Raw genomic sequence first — 21,905 nt, 5'->3', positions numbered from 1 at the left:
ATCACTTTCATCATAATGATGAGGGAGAAGATATCAATATCATATCCTGTCTTCAACAGGGTCGTTGTGCTTCAGGCTTATTCACTTATTCTCTCATCTTATATTTTTTCATGATATATAACTGTTATCATTTTTATAAATTTTGCAAGTATTTACCTACTTATAAGTTTCTTAGATTAAGGGTACCTGCCCGAAACGCTGCTCTTACTAGTGGCTTTACAAGAATGTAATTACTATGCTATGTAGCCTCACAATCCTAATGTACCTTCTTGTATATAAATAAATAAATAATAAATAAAGTTATTGTTATGGTTGGTGACGTCACATGTAAATAAACAGTGGATGCTGTGGCCTGGTGGGAGGATCCCCAGTCATTGCCCTCCTGACCTCCGTACCGGCAGGATCTACGCCATCGCTGCTTCTGCTGCTACTACAGACCAATACGCTTGCCGCCTTATTTTGGATAATTACTGACAAATACACCATCTACAATGAAGCTTTTATCGCACGTTGTCCTCAATACCCACATCAAGATGAGAGGTAGCTGAACGAGAGATAATTGTGTTATTTCGTATGTAGTGTAATGTTGGGGGCGTGCAATCCTGCACCTACAGGAATGTGTTTCTGTAATTAGGTGTTCGTAGCCTCATAGAATATTTCCCGTCAGGAGGTGCTTGGTTAAGGCTCTACATCTTTTCTGGCTCAAAATGGATGGGTAGGGTGATAAAGATGCTATGATGTGTTTCTCTTCATCATTGTCAGTCCATGTGATGAGTTCATTTCTATCTTTTGCTTAATAGGAATTGCAATGTTGCATGCTATTGACACAATAATTTTTTATGCAATTGAGGTGGTGCAAAGTTATGATTGTTTGACTTTAGATAATTATTGACTAGGGGGATTGAAATTGAAATAAGTTTATTGAGGTAAAATACACACACAAAGTTATGAGGTAGCTCAAGCTATTCTCACCCCGTTCAGTATATCGTGTTAATACATACATCACAAACAATAAACATATTACCAAACATTCTGAGAGATAAACATATACATTTCCTAGGGGGATTGTTTAGTGTTAGATAATTAACCATTTCCCTTGGGACCGTAGATGTTGATACATTGTTCATGTTGATACATTGGACACAGATCCATGGGTTGCTTGTCTCTTTGGTTTTATGTCCAAAGGTGTTGTGTTACTTCAGTTTAGCATACTATGGTTAATTATAAGTTGCTTACACAATTTGGATTCCATGAGCCTACATACAAATAATACAACTCCACATGAACCTGCATTCAAATAATTTAGCATGATCCCTATGGACCATATAGCCAAATGGATCCCATACAGTGTTTTCATCTATTTATCTAATGATGCACAGATTATTTGTTGTCATTCACTAACATGTGGACTATTGTGATATAAATGTTATGCTCTTCCTTTCAGAATGCATTAATTGCTTTGGGGTTCATTCCTTGACTGCAGTATGTGGCACTGCAACTTTTCTGCCACTCACCAGTAGGGAGGGTATGGAGTCTCATGATAAACTATTAGAGAAAACTGGGCTTGTAAATGATAATCACACTCTTTTTAAGTATGAGTTGAGTAACTGTTGTAAGTAGTCTCACAGGGCTGATTGATATGTGAGCAGAGGCATTAGGTGATAGGAAATGTGCTCAACCATTTGTCTCCTCCTTCCCCACTGGCAAGGGATTTGAACCCGGAATTCCCAGCTGTGGGTAAAGAATCAACTGTACTACCCTAGAAATTAAACTTAATTAATGGTCTCTACAATGGCAGAGAGTAAGAAGTGACATGATTAAAGAATACAAGTGAATGAAGGGGAATATTAACTAGCTGTTAAATGTAGTAACACAAAATAGATAGTATAGTATCACAAAGTAAATATAAATGTTTTAGCTTATGAATGAGTTTGGTTGGATAAAGACTGGAGCTGCCTCACATCAGCAAAAGACCATCTATAATTTCATTTATTCTTATGCAGAAATGTCCATATTTTAGTTATTATAATACAAACAAAATTGGTTTAGTTATTTTAATGAATATAGTAAATTGCATTGAAATGGTAAAGCTTGGGTTTAAGGTATCAAGAGTGCAGTACAGACAATTTAGATATAAAATATATAATTTGTTTTAGAAAAGTTCATCTGTGCATTTATTTTTAGATAGATGTACACATGGGTATTTATTTGGGACCATGTAATTTACTGGGGACATATTTGTCAGTATTGATATGCCTTATCTGATTTGTATGTTTGGTCATGCATATTGGGGCTAACAGAGACAAGATCTTTTTTGGCACCATGGAGACTTTGTGGGTTAGATTGGTATCAGGCAACACGTACAACAGGCAACATTCAATTCTGGCTTTAATGGTTCTGTTTTAACTTTATCTTTTTGAACTTAAGAAATTCAATATGACAATGAAAATACAATGGAATCTTATATAACAATGTAGTTACATTTGTGGAAAATGGAATGTAGTACCCACCCTGCTTGTGGGTACTACATGTACCCTGTGTGTACCCGTCGTGCTGTGTGTTCTAGTTTCTGGAACCATATCTTGTGGGGAACTCTTATCAATGAACTTTTAAGTCCAGGTTGCTGGCAGAAGTAGCCTTTGATTATCTTGTTAACCACTGCAATGTAAGGGTTAACAAGGAGTCTTATTTGCATGAAAGGATGTTTTCCATGGACCGAGGTCCCATGTCTAAGGGACAAGATATCCGTTAGTGGATACATGGATTGTTAGTGGCCAAATGTCATTTTTTTTAGTGGATATGTTGTTAGTGGCTAACTGGTATCTCTCAGTGGATACATTGTTAGTAGGGAATTATATGAAGCTCTGAACACTGCATATACAAAGAGATATTCATAATCATGGCTGTATATGTATGTATCTCTAACATACATATGTATCACTCTTACATACATATGTTTCACTCTTGCATATGTATATGTAAGAGTGACTATTTCTGTCCAAGGTTTGAGGCCAAACTTGTGCTTTTACCCTCACACACACCTTTCCATGGTAAATTGTGATTGTTTGGAGTGTCATTGGTGACACACTAGGGATCAATCCCATAGAGATCTAGGGACCAACCCCTTAGGAGTTGGTGCTAGGGATCAAGCCCCCACCCCCCTGCCTATTTCTAAGTAGGATTTGCTCCTATTGTGACAAACAGTGACTCTTATGCAGCTTGAAATGTGTGGGTGGGGGGATGGGGGAGAATGTGGGTTTGAGTGTGGGGGGGGATTGGAATGATATGTGTGTTGGGAGGAGATTGTAAGAAGTGGGGCATAAGGGAAGAGAAGAGAGAGGGTGAAAGAAATGAGATGGGAGGGTAAAAGACATGAAAAAGAGGTGTGGAGGAGGAAAGAGAGGAGGGAGAAAAGTGATGAGAGAGTGGGGTGTGGAGAGGGAAAGAGAGAGGGAGTTGTGGAGGGGGAAGATTGATAAGAGAGAGGGGGAAGCATGGAGGGGACAGAGGAGGAGGACTGGGGGGAGAGAGAGACCTGGGTGCATATCAGGTATCCCATCCATCTAGTAATTTCTATAATACTGTATATATATTTGGCACATGGAAAATATTGCTATATATACATATACTGTATATTGTGTTGTTGAATATGAGTGAAAGGGTAAGATTAATGATTCTACTATGAATCTTCTCAATATTTCTTATGTTTTTCTTCATTTAAGAGGGTAGTTGAAAAATTAACAATCCAGTATTCATTTTCACACTTTATTTATGGTCTGATGCTTAGAAGCGTTTTGCAAGATACTTTTTTTCATTTTCAAAGACAATTTTACATGATTGGTTGATGAAGATTAAGCCACCCAAAAGGTGGCACAGGCATGAAACGCCCGTAAGTGGTGGCCCTTTTGAGCCATTACCAGTATCAAGAGCTGATGCTGGAGATCTGTCGAGGTGTGACTGCACCCTGCGTGGCGGGAGATGTCTCCCATGAATTTTACATAATCTGCCAGTGCTTATATTCACTTGAAGTGATGTGATACAGGACATGATTGAGATGAAGAAGTGAATCTGGGTACACATGCACTGGGTACACCAGTGCATGTTTTATCTTCTTGCTTCTGAGTTGATTCGGGGTCTTGAAGTGGGTAGAATGTAATTATATGTTAATTGGGTTCTTCATGAGTAGGTTGGCCAACTACTCATGAAGAACTCTCCAGACACCAAACAGAACACCTTGAAAGAAACCAACGTCGTCTATGACTTCACATGCCAACTTGGGGACTGTCAGCCCCAAAGATCTCAGTATATGGGCAAGACAACAACTTCTCTCTCTAGGCAATTAACAATGCATAAGCAACAGGGCTCCATCAAGGAGCATATAATCTCCTCATACAACCAGACCATCACCAGAGAAATCATAAGAAGCAACACAGAAATTATCGACAGATACAACGACAACAGGAAAATCAACATCAGCGAGGCCCTACACATCAAAAAGTCAAAACCAACAATCAACAGCCAATTAATACATAATTACATTCAACCCACTTCAAGACCCCAAACCAACACAGAAGCAAGAAGATAAAACATGTAATGGTGTACCCATTGATTCACTTGTTCATCTCAATCATGTCATGTATCACCTCACCCCAAGCGAATATAAGCATTGGCAGAGTATGTAAAATTGTCTTTGAAAATTTAAGAAGTGTCTTGCGAAATGCTTCTAGGTGTCAGACTATAAAGAAAGTGTGAAACTGAACTTCGGAGGGTTAATTTTTCAACTACCCTCGACAGTGAAGAAAACATAAGAAATATTGAGAAGATTTGTGGTAGAATCATTAATCTTACCCTTTCGGTCATATTCAACAACATATGTCGACAAGAAAGACTGCTAACAAAATAAACTGTATATTGTATAGATGTCATTGCAGAATTGCATCTATATAGTATTATAAAGAGCAGTGTTTTTGGCAAATGTTTGTCCTTATAATTATAACCATTGATGATTTGGAAATTAGTCTCACATAAAATCTGAAACTCTGGTGTATCTGTTACATCTTGCTGGAATTATATGGTAGTTTGCCTGATGGAAACTAATGTGCCATTATTAGCTATCATCACCAATTTTCTAAGTACATTATGGAAGGCAGATTTACATAATTTAGTACAAAACAACATTTACTATTTTACAGTTGTAACTTATTTAACTAGCAATAAAACCATACTGACAGTATGGTTTTCATACTGTCATCAACATAACCATACAAGTTGATGTGGAAATAAACTCAGCTAGTATTGCCCTTTGATTAGACCATTCCTCAAGCTTACTCCTGCTCTTCACTTTTATAATACTCACTTTATATTTTCAGGCTCTATTAACTGAAGGCAGGTGTGACCATACAGGTGGTGGGTACAGATACCTCACTGAAGTTACCTTATCTGTAATGCTCTTTGTCCTTTGCTTTGCCGTATTGCCTGTCCTTGGATGCACCGATTTTGTGTTTGTGACTAGCAAGCTTGCTAGAAGTTTTATGTGATGCACTCCAGATCTGTGCTTTATGATATATGTTTTACTGTGTTATCTTTTATTCATTGATATGGCTAGCATTCATAACCCAGCACTTATTGTCAGCTATTCTGTTTTGTTTTTGCCGTAGCATGCACAACTGTAGCTCGACTAATGACAATGCAGTTTACAGATATCACATTGATTGGTTGACTGATGTCTTGCTGCACTAATTTTCTAAGGTATAACTGGTTAACTAATATCCTTGTGGTTCACCAACCTCATTTTGATTTACTCATGAAATACCATTTCACTGATGCCACTCATAACTATTGTTCAGTCATCAAGTGTTCTTGTTCTAGCAACTGTTCTGTGCAGTTAGGGATGTTATTAGTTGTTGCTCTGAGAAATGAAGTAAATGAAGCAGAAAAAAACAATGTTCATGTGATTTTTTATTTTATTTTTGTTTATGTTTTAAATTTTGTAATGTTGTCATGTACAGTATTATGCAGTACTTTGTATTTTCATTTGCTCTCTGTGGTTCTTTCCTTCTAGAGATAAGTGTTATACAATTTCATTTTGTAAGTATATCAGTCTCCAGATATATTTATTTACCTTCATTATCAGTCTTATCTTTGTCACATCACTTAGTGTCCTTGTTATACATGTTATTGTGAGGGGCGTATCATTGTTATCTGCTTTCGTGACTTATCATGTCCCGGCCATTGTTCGACAGATGGCCCTGGACTTTACGATAGCTCCATTTTGATGTATTGGCAAGTAATCAGTGTATGTCAAGTCACTATATTAAGTTTTTGCTTTCTTAAGGGTGCTCTTTTTTTTATTTTTTTTGTATTAGAAGTACAGTATCTGCAAGCAGGTTCTCTTGTATATTTGTTAAATTATACACCTCTAATATGTCATAATTTAGCTTATCTTCCATGTTTATCTTACCCTGAGTGGCCAGCGTGATTAGTATTACACCTAGTTGGCAACGTATCAGACGTGTACCCAGTCAGTCTCATTCAGCCGGCAGTTGGCAGTGGCGGTCATCGTGTGCACACACCTCATTGTGAACTTTGTAATTAGGCAGTTTAGAAACCAGTTGAAAATGCTTTTGTGTAAATGAATGGGAAAGCAATTCATTTTGTTTAATATAAAAGTTACTTTTATACTGTGATTGGAGTTGGCCTATTAGTGCCTCTACCCTCAGGTCATTCAACTTGCCACAAAGGTATTCTTCCTTGCCTCTCAGTTTCCATCTCATTTGAAATAGGTTTTTTGTTCATCTTGTGGGTATTGCCCTCAGTGTCTTGCGGGTATTGCCCTCAGTGTCTTGCGGGTATTGCCCTCAGTGTCTTGCGGGTATTGCCCTCAATGTCTTGTGGGCAACTGTATGTAGTGTCTGGTAGTGTCAGTTGCGTTCGTTCTTGACTCCCAATCGGGAATTCTGGGTTTGAATCCCGGGCGGGACAAAAATGATTGGGTGGCTTTCCTATCACCTAATGAGTCTGTTCACTCATTACCCAGGAGTAATCCCAGGAGTTGGATTGACCCAACTCCTGGGTCAATCCCTTGACCCAGGAGTTGGTCAGCTTGTTGTAGGGTTGCAGCCTGGGGAGGGTCATTAATGTGACTCGGGGGGTGAGGGGAAGGGAAGGGGGACCTTGATATACTGTAAGCCTAACATGTATGTATGTATGTATATATATATTATGTATGTATGTTTGTTGCCCTCACATTCACACACCAAAATCCATAGGCATAGGCATATTACCCATGTGTGTGTATCCATATATTGCCCACATGTGCACATACTCACAGGTATACATGGTTACCTACAAACATGTTCATATACATGTTTCCCATGCATGAATACACCCAGGTGTTTCTCTTGTATGCATATTTTCTTGTATATATGTTTGCTGCATATGTATATACAGTACTCAAAAATATGCTGCATATGTATATACAGTACTCAAAAATATGCTTGTACCCCATATATGTATGGCCCACGTATATATGGGGTTGACCCCCATACATATATGGGGGTCGTATTCCAGGGAACATAGGACTAAGGACTTGCCCGAAATGCTAGGCATACTAGTGGCTGTACAAGAATGTAAGAACTCTTGTATCTATAAATAAAAAAATAAATAAAATAAAACTAAGCAGGTTATAATGAATAAAAAAAAAATAATAATTATATTTAATTATTTTTATTTATAGGGTACAAGGCAGGTTCCATCTTAATCCATCCTGTCACTGTACCAATCCAATCTATTCTTGAAACCTGATAAGCTCTCTAATACTACCCACTCCACTTATCCACAACCCCACAAAAAAGTACTTCTCTATATACCTCATATATCTAAACTTCATCAGTAGGTAGCCTTTGTTAAGGTTCTGACAGTTTCAGAACTCTTATACAGATTGTCAGAGTATATTTCATCCCAGAAGGCTGTAATTACCTAAGTAATTACCTAAGTGTTGTTACAGAATGAGAGCTATGCTTGTGGTGTCCCATCTTCCCAGCACTCTTTATCATATAACACAAACTATTGACTATAACTATATACGTACAGTACAGTATCTGAAACTAACATAATATATATATATTACCCATTCTTCTCTCTCATTATTTTTGTTGTCTACCTGTATACATGTTTATATTAAGTATTGTGTGTAATATTAGCTTTGAGGAAAAACATGTCATTGTTCATGGCACAGTAGATACCTTCTTATCAGTTTGCGACCTTTGGCAGGGTGAAAGTACCATAGGTCATTGGTGGCTGATAACAGTGATAACATGTCCACAACTTCAGCTGAACATACCTCCAAGTAAACAAAACAGGGAGCTTGCCAAGATAATGGATTTTTATTTTATTTTTTTATCATATTTTCAGCTTGGCATATTACTAATTAATTTGTATAGTAGAGTACTTGACATATCTTTTGACTTCCGCAGGTCTACACACACACTGCTTTTGGATCGGGACGTCACGATTCCCGGTCTCGTTAGTTTTCAATCCACAGCACTCCATGGATACAATGGCAGGGAAAACGGGTTCAAAATTTACAAACCACACACCTCTTCCACAAGGTAATGTTAAGATGGAAATAAATTTATTTACATATCAATATGAAGGTGGCTAAAATGGGATTAGCATAAAAATGTGAATGGTAAAAGTTGTAGTAAAATAGGGGGTACTGTATCAGTAAATTTTAAGGATGTACTGCATTCCTGGATGCCTGACTATATGTACTTGCATTCCTGAATGTCTGTTTATATGTACTTGCATTCCTGGATGCCTGTCTATATGCACTTGCATTCCTGGATGCCATTCTACATGCATTTGCATTCCTGGATGCCTGTCTATATGCACTTGCATTCCTGGATACCTGACTATATGTACTTGCATTCCTGGATGCCTGACTATATGTACTTGCATTCCTGAATACCTGACTATATGTACTTGCATTCCTGGATGCCTGTCTATATGTACTTGCATTCCTGGATGCCTGACTATATGTACTTGCATTCCTGGATGCCTGTCTATATGTACTTGCATTCCTGAATACCTGACTATATGTACTTGCATTCCTGGATGCCTGACTATATTTAATTGCATTCCTGGATGCCTGACTATATTTAATTGCATTCCTGGATGCCTGACTATATGTATTTGCATTCCTGGATGTCTGTTTATATGTACTTGCATTCCTGGATGCCTGCCTATATGCACTTGCATTCCTGGATGCCTGTCTATATGTACTTGCATTCCTGAATACCTGACTATATGTACTTGCATTCCTGAATACCTGACTATATGTACTTGCATTCCTGGATGCCTGACTATATTTACTTGCATTCCTGAATACCTGACTATATGTACTTGCATTCCTGGATGCCTGACTATATGTACTTGCATTCCTGGATGCCTGCCTATATGCACTTGCATTCCTGGATGCAAAGTGTCATTAAAGTCAACACCAACCTCAATAATGAAGAGTTTACCATACAGTGTGTAAATTTCTTAGAGGAAGCTCTATTTTAAGACCCATTTACAGTTCTTCTATTATTTTTAGGGCCATTTGTCGTTGGCTGCACCGATGTCATGATTGGCCGAACAAAAGAAGGAACGCTTATGAGAGTCTACTACCCATCAAAACTCACAGACCTCATGGTAATATAAAAAAAAATTTAGTTTTACAATAATTACAATCAAAATTATAAATATAATTTCAAATTATATTTACAATACTGTACAGGTATTTCAAATGTAGTTTTTAATTCTAATAAATTTCTCAATAAAATTTAAATTACCTGTACTAATAAAATCCAATATGTGCAGAGCCATTCTGAAGAGTGGACGCCGTGGTACCTGGGAGAAGAGTACACGCGAGGCTTGGCCACCTTCATCGCACCTTCTATACCATCACTCTTTGGAATGCTGTTTAACTGGCAAATGCGTAAGTATGTTATTTTGAGTTCTGAACAGTTTCTCTAGGATAATTGCTACTATGTGCACTTTGGCACTTAATTGATGATCACGTTAATCTTTGTGCATTGGTGTTTAACAAACTGATAAATTGTTAATTAGTATACATACTGCATTCAAATGGTACGTTCAGATAGTTTTATGAATGACTAATTTTAAACATACAAGAAAAGAAGTGTGGCAATAGCAGCTCTTAAAATCCATAGTTTTGACAATTGGATATTTTAAGTTTATTGCCTCTAGCATCTCATACAGTCTAATAGCTTTCCTTTGTTTTCTCGGGTCTCAGATTTGGGCCTCAGATCCCAGGTTTAATTTCCCAGTTCATGGAAATGACTAGGAAATTGGGTCAACCTGTTCAAATAATCTGGTGTTTATTTGAATCTTTGCCTTACTTGGTAAGTTTATTGAATTATTAGCATGCTGTAATAATTTTCTCACAATTTGTCTGATTAACTGTTACTTGGTGAACATATTGTTTTCATTTACAGGTGGTGTAGCGACCCCGGCAGTATGGGAAGCACCTGTGGCTGACAGAAAGTTTGGGGTAATCATATTTTCCCATGGACTGAGTGCAAATCGTTCTATATACAGCACTATTTGCTCTGAGCTTGCCTCTCATGGATTTATTGTGGCAGCAATTGAACACAGGTAAATATACAGAATGCTTTTTTTATTTTGTAAATGAAGTAAAAAATAATCACTCTTGTCCAGGTCTTGCACTAGTTGGCCTTGGTGCAAAATAAAAACATAAAAGGAATTTCAGAAGGTTCTGTACCATTCTTTGGTCACACTCTGCAGCAACACCTTGGTGAAATAAAAGGAGGTATACATGAAATCAGTACCATGGAACCCTTTACTTGTTGACATGGAACTATGTTCATGATAATTAAATGCAATTGTAAAATGCCTTTAACACATCTCGCCAGAAGGCTGTTACAAAAGTTGGAAAAGCAGGCTGGTAACTGGGAAGATACTGGACTAGATTAGAAAGTAGCTAGAAAATTATAAACAGGGATGAAGAAGGTTGAGCCACCTAGGAGGTGACATGGGCATGAGTAACCCATAGGAAAACTGGGATGCAGATGATGAGTCACAATGTGACTGAAAAATGTTGACCAAACCACATTCTAGAAATTGAAGAGACAACGACGTTTTGGTCCGTCCTGGACCATTATCAAGTCAATTGTGATGAGACAAGGGAGGCAAGGGCATTAAGTAGGCAAGAGAGAGGTGGGGAGATGGAAATCTTAGAGGAAGGTAACACCGTGGCAAAACGTACGGAAGGTAAGGTGTAACAAAGGGAGTAATAATAAGAATAAGAAAGGGATCGTAAGAGAAAACAAAAGAAAGCTGAAAGGAAAGGTAGGGTTATGTTAGGTCACATTTGTTAGATAGTTTAGAACATTTGAGTATATACTGAGAAAGGGAAGACTCAACAGCAACAAAGCCAGAACTCAGGTTCATGTTGGGTAGGTTGTGTATCAGGGTTTCTCGGCCTTGTAGGAAAGTCTAGCCTACACTTAAAATGATTGTTTCAAGTGTAGGCTGATACACAACCTACCCAACATGAACCTAAGTTCTGGCTTTGTTGCTGTTGACTCTTCCCTTTCTCAGTATATACTCAAATGTTCTAAACTATCTAACAAATGTGACCTAACATAACTTACTTTGTACAGTAACAACAGTAACTTTGTTACTGTTGAGTCTTGAGTAGACAAAAAGCTACTAGTTTAATAAAAACTAGTAATAACTTTATTCTTTTCTATTCATTAGAATAATGATTTACCAAACAATGTTTATGACTGATATGTAAAGCCCTATACAGTATAATGTATTATCATCATACTGGTATGTTCTGTTGTCATTTCAAGGACAGAGATTGGATTGTAATCAATTTTTTTCAATCATTTCAGGGACAGATCAGCAAGTGCGAGCTTCACATTGACTGATTCTGGCGAAAAAGAATATTTGCTCTTCAAATCCACTTCACTTGATGTTAAAGAATATCAACTTCGTAATCAGCAGGTACAGTTCATTTTTTGATGAATTTAAGTGATTCATTGATCATAAGGAAGAACATTTCTTCCTGTCTTGCAGTGCATGTTCAAATGCACTTTATTCTAGAATGGTGTTTTCAGATTTACATATCTTTGCTTTCCATGGTTACTAAAAGCCAAGTTCAACCACTGCACTGCATCGAACGACAAATGCTGTTTTGAGAGTTGTCCAATTTTTTTTTAATTAGGCTATATTTTAAAGTTTGTTTTAATGTTTTCATCACTCTTTGTGATTTGAAATGAAAATAGTTGAGTTTGAAAACATTTTGACATTAATTTTCCTTGAACATTTATAAAAACAACAAAAATATGTCCTTAACAATTGCACTCTGAAGTTTTTGCCTAAAACAGGTGTGCAGTGCAGGGGTTAAGCAAAAAATTCAAATACTGTACTGTATAAGAAATGCACCAATGTTGTCCACTACGGGCTCATCATAGTCCGTGCTACTTGGAACTTTTGTTCCGAGTAGCTGAATCTAAACAACAACAAACAAGGTGTATTGTGAAAATTTCATCAAAATTGGGTGAATGCCAACAAATTTAAATAGAAAAAACATAAAAGTAAGTGTTTTGAGATTTGAATTTTCTGCCAAAAAGTGCAGCATCACAAATCCTCGACAGTCTATTTGAATTACACTACATATATGACTTTTAACTAAATGCAAGGCATTGGAAAGAATTTACTAAGCAAAAACAAAAAATATATGAAACAATATAGTACTGGTCTACTGACCATTGTTGAAAGATTTTCTTGCCACAAACAAAATCAATAAAATACTTAGTTGACAAATTTGTTTCAAATAAAGCTCAGATGGTAGCTACAAATCTTGGCTTTAAAATAAGAAAATAATAACTAAATTGATTTGGGCTCCTTAATTAGCATGTGCTATTCCATTTGATTATTATTCCAATTAATTTTTCATTCCCTATCATTAAACTTCATACTTATCACAACCCAATTTTCTTCCTTGTTTTCTAAACTTTTATAAACTTTCATCATCTTCCCTGTCCTTGTAGATCACTTTTAAACACTTTAAGTGATGTACTGTTATTAATTTTTCTTGTTTTAGATCAAAATTCGGGTTGCAGAAAGTATTCGGGCTTTAGATGTTCTGGAGAAGCTCAACAACGGTACTGTGAAAAATGAACTGGCTTCAAACTTCAACCTACAGCAACTACAGGATCATCTTGACCTGTCCCATCCAGTTATGACTGGGCATTCATTTGGAGGAGTAACTGCCATATCTACTCTGGCCCAAGACAAGAGATTCAAGTAAGCAGAAGGTGATTGTTGTATAAATCTTGTCAAAAAATATATTTTTGTTCAGTTTAATTAAGCTTTTATTTGCAAATCATGGCTGTTATATTTATGTGAATATTTTGGTAGTGTTCCTTAGCTGCTTGCAACATGTACAGCTCATGTCACTAATCAGAACCCCAAATCTGCTTAAAATGCCTGAAGTTCCCAGCAGTTGTTTTCAAAATTTATTGTAATTTGTTGCGAATACTTTATGTGTAGTATGTGGTCTGGTTTGATTTTTAATAGCTCATGCTCATTATTTGTTTTTTTTTTTCAGAGTTGGTGTGGCACTTGACCCATGGCTGTTCCCGATCAAGGAAGATGTGGATGAGATTTGCCCAAAAGTCACTCAGCCTCTATTATGTATATCGACAGAGGCATTTCAATCTAGTTCAAATCTTCAGGCTATGGGTAAATTAAATCCAGCTACCACTGCATTTGTCACAATCAAGTAAGTTATGTTGTCATATAACAATATGTTGACTCTATCATCCATAATGTGTGCTTACCCATCTTTTGAGAGTTAGCTTTCTGCCCAGCACTCTTTGGTTCACTCTTAATTATCTGTATTAGCTATTATGTTCACTCCTGTGATTAATCTTTGTAGCCAGGTAGGTTGGGTAAAATACAATTGAATGTCATGTTTTATAAGTTAAAAATAATGCATGACTACTTGATTTTTAAAACGAGTACAGTACTTGACTGCTACTCATGATTTTTAAAACTAAACTGCAGCAGATAGAAGTATTCCAATCATGCACAGCTTTGAAATGTTAAAAGCTTTTAGAGTAAAGTACTTGCTAATTTTCACTCAGAGGAACTGTACATCAAAACCAGTGCGACACGCCATTTCTGGTTGGACACATTGGACGAGTATTTGCCGGTGCCTCCTCCCCTCTCGATCCCCAGACGGCAATGGATATTAACAACAGATTGATGTTAAATTTCATTGCAAAAAACATTGGTAAGTATATTATATTGTCAAGTAATATAATGATGCATATTTGACTATTGCTTGCAGTACTTATTACATAAATATTTTAGTCAAAGATTGTTTACCTGTAACTTGTTACCAGAGCGGTGCATTATTATGCGGGATCTTAAATCAGAGGTACATTTTTGTACCCAGATTTGTTGGGAAAATCCCTATGCTTGTAATGTTTTGAATTTTCAGGAAAATCAGGAAAATGCATGACTTGCCTCGTCTTAGTTAATATTAAAGTTCACTGTGCACTCTCGGTTTAAATTCAATGTTTCTGATTCTCCGACTCTGCATACATATTAGTAGTGTTTTGTACATATCTCTCACAGCTTCTTGGATAGATATACATAACTGAACATAAAACATTCAAATTAGATGTGATATTGCACTAATGTACAGTACAGTATATTGGTTTCTGATTTTAATTGAATCTCTCGTGCTGTGAATCTGGTTGGCTGTGAAATTTGAAATGCAAGAGAAACATTGATTCTTCATATGTGAAGATAATGTACTTAATAATGCCTTTTATCTATTGTTTGTTTTGACTTTGACATGCTCTTTGTTGAATTGTATGAATTTTGGAAAATTTTAGAGAAGGTCTTTTAATTCTATTTAACTTTAGATCATGATGAAATGCTAAATTGCTATGAAAGCTATTTACATTATTGCTTATATGCTGTATAACCGCCATGATGCTTATATGCTGAATAACCGCCATGATGCTTATATGCTGAATAACCGCCTGGATGCTTATATGCTGAATAACCGCCTGGATGCTCATATGCTGAATAACCATCTGGATGCCTCTGGTATAACTCTGTCTAGTGTAAGGGAAAATTTTAAAAGTTCTTCACATGCTTACAAAATAATAGCTGTTAAATTATGAAAATTATACACTTTTGGAGCGAACTATGTACATTCATAAAACTATTCACTTGTAGAAGCAATGCACTTGTGAAAACTATGTATTTTGCACTATTGTATCATCTTTGCAGTATGGCCTTTTTGGGGGAAATTTAAGTGCAAAAAAATTATGTTAACTATAGATTGGTTTGCTGGACATTGTCATATTACAAGTATTTAGGCTAAGAGTACTTCTTCCTTCACAGGTAAAGAGGGTGAGGTGGTCAACAAATATGTACCTTACCTAGAGATCCAGCAAGACAAAATGGTGCATGGACTGCATGGTAAAGGGAAAGCTATGGTTGGGTGGGATACTGACTATCATTCTGTCTGACTCTCGCCCCCTTTCTCTTAACAAACCAACACGGGCCTTGACAATTGCATAGGTCGTATTAAATAAATATGCATCTGCCTTGGCTTCTTTTTAATGCTTTTCATAGAGCTTCAGAATGGCTGTCAACATAAAATTAACAGATGGTTCAGGGTAAATGAAGGAGAATGAGCTTTTTATTATTTGCAGTTTGCACAATGTACCTTCCACTCAGGTTCAATTCCTTCACAGGAGGTAAACAAGAACTTCAAAGTAAATGTGAACTGTCTTTGGAAACCTGGCAGAACTTCCTTGAATATGGCCTGTACTGCATCAGGAAGCCTGTTCTCATTTCGAAACTCTAACTGCATGAGTCGGCAGGCGACTATAACACAAGGAAAGTAACTTTGTAATCAATTGGTTATTAACAGTTGCTTAGTTAAAGTTTATAGTACTGTACTCATATAAATCCTTGTTTATAATTTTGAGTGCTAAGAACCATAAAGTTTAATTTATAAAATAGCTAAATGCATGTTCAGGTTTAGTGTTGTCACGTGAAGAATAATTTCATTTTAAACTATTGGAAGGTTCTCGTCTGACTCACCTAAGCATTAGAATTTATTTTAATTAATTTATTCATGGCAGTTCAGTTTCCATGTTAATCAGGAATTGGATGGTTTTGCATTTTCTACTAGAGTTTATGATTTTTTTTAGTTCAGTCAATGAGTCACAATATCGTCGGTGAAGATATAATGACTAAATTTCACATCAGAAAATGAAGAAACAACGACGTGATAATGGGTCACGACAGACCCAAATGTCGTAGTTTCTTGATTTTCTGATGTATGGTTTAGTCATAATTTTTGTCAGTATTTTTGCCAAGATGTTTCATTCACGAGATGATGGGCAAGCTGCCGACAACTGCTAACAAGGCATTTAGCAAGGGAAGCCTGTACTGGATAATATTGAATTAAAGGGTACTGTAAACATTAGACCTTTAGCAAGTTCAGATTTGTAAAAGTTGACGCTCAAGAGAAATGTCTGTGAAAGTTGCCAAGCTCAGTATTTTCTTTGGTTTACCAGTTTGATTTAGATGTATTTTTGAGCATTGATAGATATCATGTAATTCAGAGATATCACTGCACTCCAATGACATGAAATACGTGCATGCTATGGGGAGAAAATGCAGCAGTGTTCAGTTTTTATAAGTTTAGACATAATTCAAATTGCTGTGTACAGTGTGATTCTGCACTAAGACAAATATAGCAACCCATGTCAGTTGTCTGTTGCCCTTATTGTCTGTCACTGTTAGTTAGTACTGTATTTATTGCATTATTGAAAGTTGTTTAATACCTTGGGTATGAACTTTATAATTCAAATTTTTGGGCATTATGTTGATCAGGTGAATGTTTGAAAAGGTTTTTACATCAGTTTTTAAAACTATTTATATTAAGTGATGTAATGGAAAACATTTCTTGGAAATAATAATCTAATGGTCAGCACTTTTATCACTTTACTATTGAATAAGGCCTCATCCAAATTTTACCAAATAAATTTATTTCTAGTCAAGGCAGAGGTCACAACCCTGCAGTGACCTGTTCAGTGGGTCGATGCCCATCAGTGCTTAACCTGGCTGATCAGCTTAACATTCATATCCAGTGATCTACATAAATTATATATACACAGATAACCCTCAATTTTTACAGGAGTTTTGTTCCTGTAAAAGCCTTCCTAAACTTAAGGCTAAAGAAAAAATGCAATAACCTAACCACTCCTAGGCCTAATATCTGTAATCCTAAACATATTATATGCAATCGTAGGAATAATATTGTACACATGTATTAAGCCAATGAGAGTTTAGGTTAGATTTGCATCATCCTTCTAAAAGCCCTCTAAACCCCGTAGTCCAAAAGTGGTCTTTTGGTGCACCACAGTCCACTATTTTGTATTATTTTATGGAGGTTACATTGGGAAGTATGGGGTTAGGTACCAAAGACTTGCACTCTCTTTATTCAATAAAGTTCATTAATATTTAAGACTTCTACCACATTAGTCACATATATAGCACAATGAATGCCAGTGCACAAAATGTGCAGCAATTAATAGAATCCAAAAAGTTCAAAACACATGTCGGAAGCAAAACTCAAATGATCGGTTGCGCAATTTTACATTATCACACACAACTTTCACATTTAGAAACTTGATCAAAGTGCATACAGTGTACCTACATATACTACTAATATGCATCCTCCAAAATGTATAGAAGAAGGGTCACCTGTACACTTTATAGTATGACAGTGTCAGACCACTCCTTCTGAAGATGTATTAATATACGAAAGTACTTGAGGAAATTCCCGTTTCAATTTTCCTCCGTGGTCTGACACTGTCACATTTTTAATCACGTGTTGATTTTCGTGATATACACACACTTTATAGTATGTGAAGGGTTCATCAGGAAGGACTTCAGCTCGGGTGCTGTTTTCCTCGAAACCACTTTGGAAAATCTCTCATAATTGTAAATATAAATTATTATTTTGTAGTAAATTTGTGAAGGCAGGATCAGGCTTATGCAAGACTCCTTGTGGCATCCCTTATACTGTCTGTCATTTCCTTGCAGCAGTTCTGTCAAGTCATTGGCACTTAGACATTTGAATGATCAGTGGCCAGAATATTGTACAGTATTTAGATTTGATCTAATTCGGTGCTACTGTGTTTGTTATGAAGCATGATGTACGAAAGAAAGAAATGCTATTTTTATCTTTGGGAAACACTGGTGTTGAATATTTTGTATTTTAGATAGGATTATATAGTTTATATATTATATACAGAATTATATACAGTATATTGTTAAAATATAATGCTAGTAATATATTGTTTATATGGAATATATATATATAATAGATGCTCAATCCACATATCTGAAAGTAAAGTGAATGACAATGTTTCAGTCCGTCCTGGATCATTATAAAATAGTGTAAAGAGTGGTAGAGAAAGTAGATATACTGTACTACCAAGGTACAAGTACATAAACAAATGAATTCTTTCGCTTGGATCCATCTGTTTCTGATTGAAACATTATAAAGATACACCACTGTGTAATGGCTTGATAATACATTATAATGTAATACTACTGGGTTGGTATATTATGTTGTGTTACAATATATCCACATTTTAGCCCATGTACCCGTGCCCGGCCTGTGTCATGCCGGGTACATGGCTACATGGTTTAGCCCATGAAGAAAGTTCCCACTGATTATATGGTAGTGGTAAGTAGCGTCTGGTTCCAGCACTTGACCAAAGGCAAAAGTAATGTCATAATACAATTATTATTATTATTGATTGATTGATTATTCTGTATGACCTGCCACTTGATACATAAAATAATTTTGAATTTGTTTCTAATTTTAAAAAGTCCAGTTAGTTTTAGCTTGCCAGGATTGGCAGAAAAGTTGACTCCAGTTTAGCTGGAGGTGATATAAATAGTGTTGGTAGCTTTATCATATAAAGTCGATAATGGTCTTTGACTGATTTTGTGATTTTCTTCTATGTTCAGCATTTATAATGATGATTTGATTTACAAGCAATATTGTTTAGTCAGGGTAGATAATTCATAATGATAATCTCCATACATGTCCTGTTAAATTTTTTTATATTTTATTACTTTTAAGTTAACTGTTAACTATTCCATACAATGGCATTATATTATAGTGAAATAAAACAATTTCATGATACAACAAATGTTTGTATGTTCCAGTTATATAGTGGGTTTGGCCAGTTGTAATTTTAAAGGGTTTTTAAAGAGTTGACAAATAATGTTAAATGTTGTTGTATGGGAGATGTGTGGGAAGAATGGGTGTAAAGGGTAGTGTTCATGACAGCATATATGGGCATGAGGAGAGAAGACTAATATTGGGGATGGTAAATGGTTAGAACTAGAGCCATTGTGAAGTGAGGATGTTCATGATTTCTTTACCTGAATTTATCCAAGGGTAAACATGTATTCAGTGGCCACGCTGGGAGAGAAAGCAGATGACTTGTCAAAGGCGTTACCCCCCTCCCCCCTCCCCCAGCATTTTTCCAGTGGACTTTTTTCAGATCAATTTTAAACTGAAAGAATGTCTTGGCATTAATGGCTTTGGTGGGTAGACAGTTCCATTGGTTTCTAACGCTCTGGATGAAAAAGTATATCTGTTTTCTGTCCTACATTGACTCGAGTTTGAAGCTGTTGCCTCTTCTACTGTATGTGTTCCATGTGATATTTTAACAAAGCAGTGTGCATTATATACTATTCATTTATTTTGATTAATATTCTCTTGCCATTGCAAGAGCCAAGCACAAAAAATACTTGCAATTTTGCTAATATAATTGTAGGAAACAAACCATGATTGGATGTGTTTGTTTTAATCATTTATTGCTAAATATTAATTTGTTATTACTCTGGCATAGACCCTAGTTCATAGGGCACCTTTCTTGCCTCTTATTCTTCCTCATTTTGTTCAAAATCACCATCTTGCTCTTGCTAGCTTTAAAAGAAAAATCCTATGATCATAGAAAAGCTGCCAGCCAAGGTGCAGCATCTTTACTTGGCCATCTGAGGCACAGCCACTTTACAGACCTAACTGAGGCACAGCTTCTTTAGTAATTATATAAAGAATAAACATATAAAGTGCTGGTAGTACAGGCAGGATTGTTCTCAACTTGCAATCATAAATCCCAGGCAGGACAGTAATGGGTAGGGATTGAAGAAATTCCATGTGTTGTTTCTCTGCATCATTGTCAGTTCCAGTAGAACAGTTACGTTTGTTCTTTACCCACAGTAGAGAATTCTGGGTTCAGAATTTTCTATTCCGAATTTTCAGTTCAGAACATCAGATATTATACTGAGAATTTCGGTATAATAAATTTGCTCTAATTCTCATTAATTTCATAAGTTAATTAGCTATGCCTGTTAATTCCATATAATCTTTCTTTAAGAATTCCACTTTCCAAGAAGTTCTACATTATTCCTAGGTCCACCAGTTATAATTGACATATCTTCCCAAGTTCTCTCAGCATCCATTGCCAAGGATGCTGAGAGATAGCCTAATACATGTTGGTCAGTTTGCCAAAGTGAGGCTTGTAATATAAGCCACAAAAACAGAAGCATCGTCAGCCTAACTGGTTCAGTACAGATGCTAGAGAGATACTGCAGATCTCCATTACCAAGTAACATTCACCAGCAGCTATTCACCAGCACTCAGAGTCTAGTTCCTCCTCTCTCAAGACGCTACAGCCTCGTCGCAGAGCAAACAGCCAGATTTTGGCCGTACAACCTTCTAGTTCTCGTCCTGCATTCCAGCTCTCTGACCCTGCCTGCATTTGGGCTCCATGCTTTGCGCTGTCACCCCGCATCCGAGCCCTCTACCCCCGGCCTCACTCGAGCTCTGTGCTCCCTGCTCCAGACCTCACCTATCACACTATGCCATTACATTGCCAACAACCAACTGATGTAACCACGACTGTATTAAATAAATATAAAAATCACTAAACTCTTTAATATTATCACCCAAACTCATATATGTAAACATATGTTACAGGATCTTGGGCAGCACAGAAATGATTCTGTGCTTTTCCTATCACCAAATGCTCCTGTTTACCTAGCAGTAAATAGGTACCCAGGAGTTAGTCGGCTTGTGGGGGTTGTTTACATCCTGGGCAGGGCCAATAGTTCAACCTTGGGGTGCGGGGAACCTTGATACTGTACCAGTATATGCATAACGTGTGTATATACACCGACTGCCTGTCCCCCGACACAATGAATTACAGTACAGTATACCTAAATGTTAATTAATCTTATACTTCATTATATTGATTATTCTTGTTAAATTATTGTAATTTTTAGTTGGCATTATTAAATGTCTATTTAGACATTTTCTAGTCAAGATCATGTTTACTCTGTACACTAGCTTTAAAATTGTAGCAATACTGTATGCTGTGTTTTATATTAAATATATAAATAATTAAACATCTGTGATTTTCTTATCCAGCACATGCTTGATATTTTGGCTAATTTTGCTATTTTGTGAATTACCTATAGTAGCTCACTGCTCACATTCCAACAGGAATCATTCAGCCCTTGTATACTACATATGTCAGACCAATCCTGGAGTATGTAGCTCAAGCATGGAGTCCGTATCTTGTCAAACACAGGAAAAAGTTGGAGAAGGTTCAGAAGTATGCCATCAGACTAGTACGCAAGCTCAGGAGTATGACCTACGAGGAAAGACTACGGGAACTAAACCACACATTGCTGGAAGAAAGAAGAGTTAGGGGGAGACATAATCACCACATACAAGAATCTCA

At 36.5% G+C, this 21,905-nt stretch overlaps 1 protein-coding gene across 6 annotated transcripts; it reads left to right on the top strand.

Annotated features, from left to right (window-relative positions):
- The first annotated feature begins 371 nt into the window (after positions 1-371).
- LOC123771698 (platelet-activating factor acetylhydrolase) lies at positions 372-21,567 on the top strand. Of its 6 annotated transcripts, none has more exons than XM_045764366.2 (11): positions 403-540; positions 5,370-5,385; positions 8,475-8,609; positions 9,596-9,693; positions 9,862-9,979; positions 10,500-10,659; positions 11,925-12,036; positions 13,139-13,341; positions 13,646-13,819; positions 14,184-14,332; positions 15,460-21,567. In XM_045764366.2, exons 3-11 carry the CDS (start codon positions 8,549-8,551, stop codon positions 15,585-15,587), a joined length of 1,203 nt encoding a protein of 400 aa, XP_045620322.1. In that variant the 5' UTR covers positions 403-540; positions 5,370-5,385; positions 8,475-8,548; the 3' UTR covers positions 15,588-21,567. The 6 variants fall into 6 exon arrangements, with proteins under 6 accessions (XP_045620319.1, XP_045620318.1, XP_045620322.1 ...); XM_045764365.2 differs by having other exon boundaries at positions 405-540; positions 5,370-5,406; XM_045764363.2 differs by lacking the exon at positions 5,370-5,385 and having other exon boundaries at positions 372-540; positions 15,816-21,567.
- The last annotated feature ends 338 nt before the right edge of the window (positions 21,568-21,905 follow it).

Source organism: Procambarus clarkii, chromosome 75 (assembly GCF_040958095.1).
Source record: "Procambarus clarkii isolate CNS0578487 chromosome 75, FALCON_Pclarkii_2.0, whole genome shotgun sequence".
Taxonomy (NCBI): domain Eukaryota; kingdom Metazoa; phylum Arthropoda; class Malacostraca; order Decapoda; family Cambaridae; genus Procambarus; species Procambarus clarkii.
This window is presented reverse-complemented; position numbering and strand designations above follow the sequence as displayed.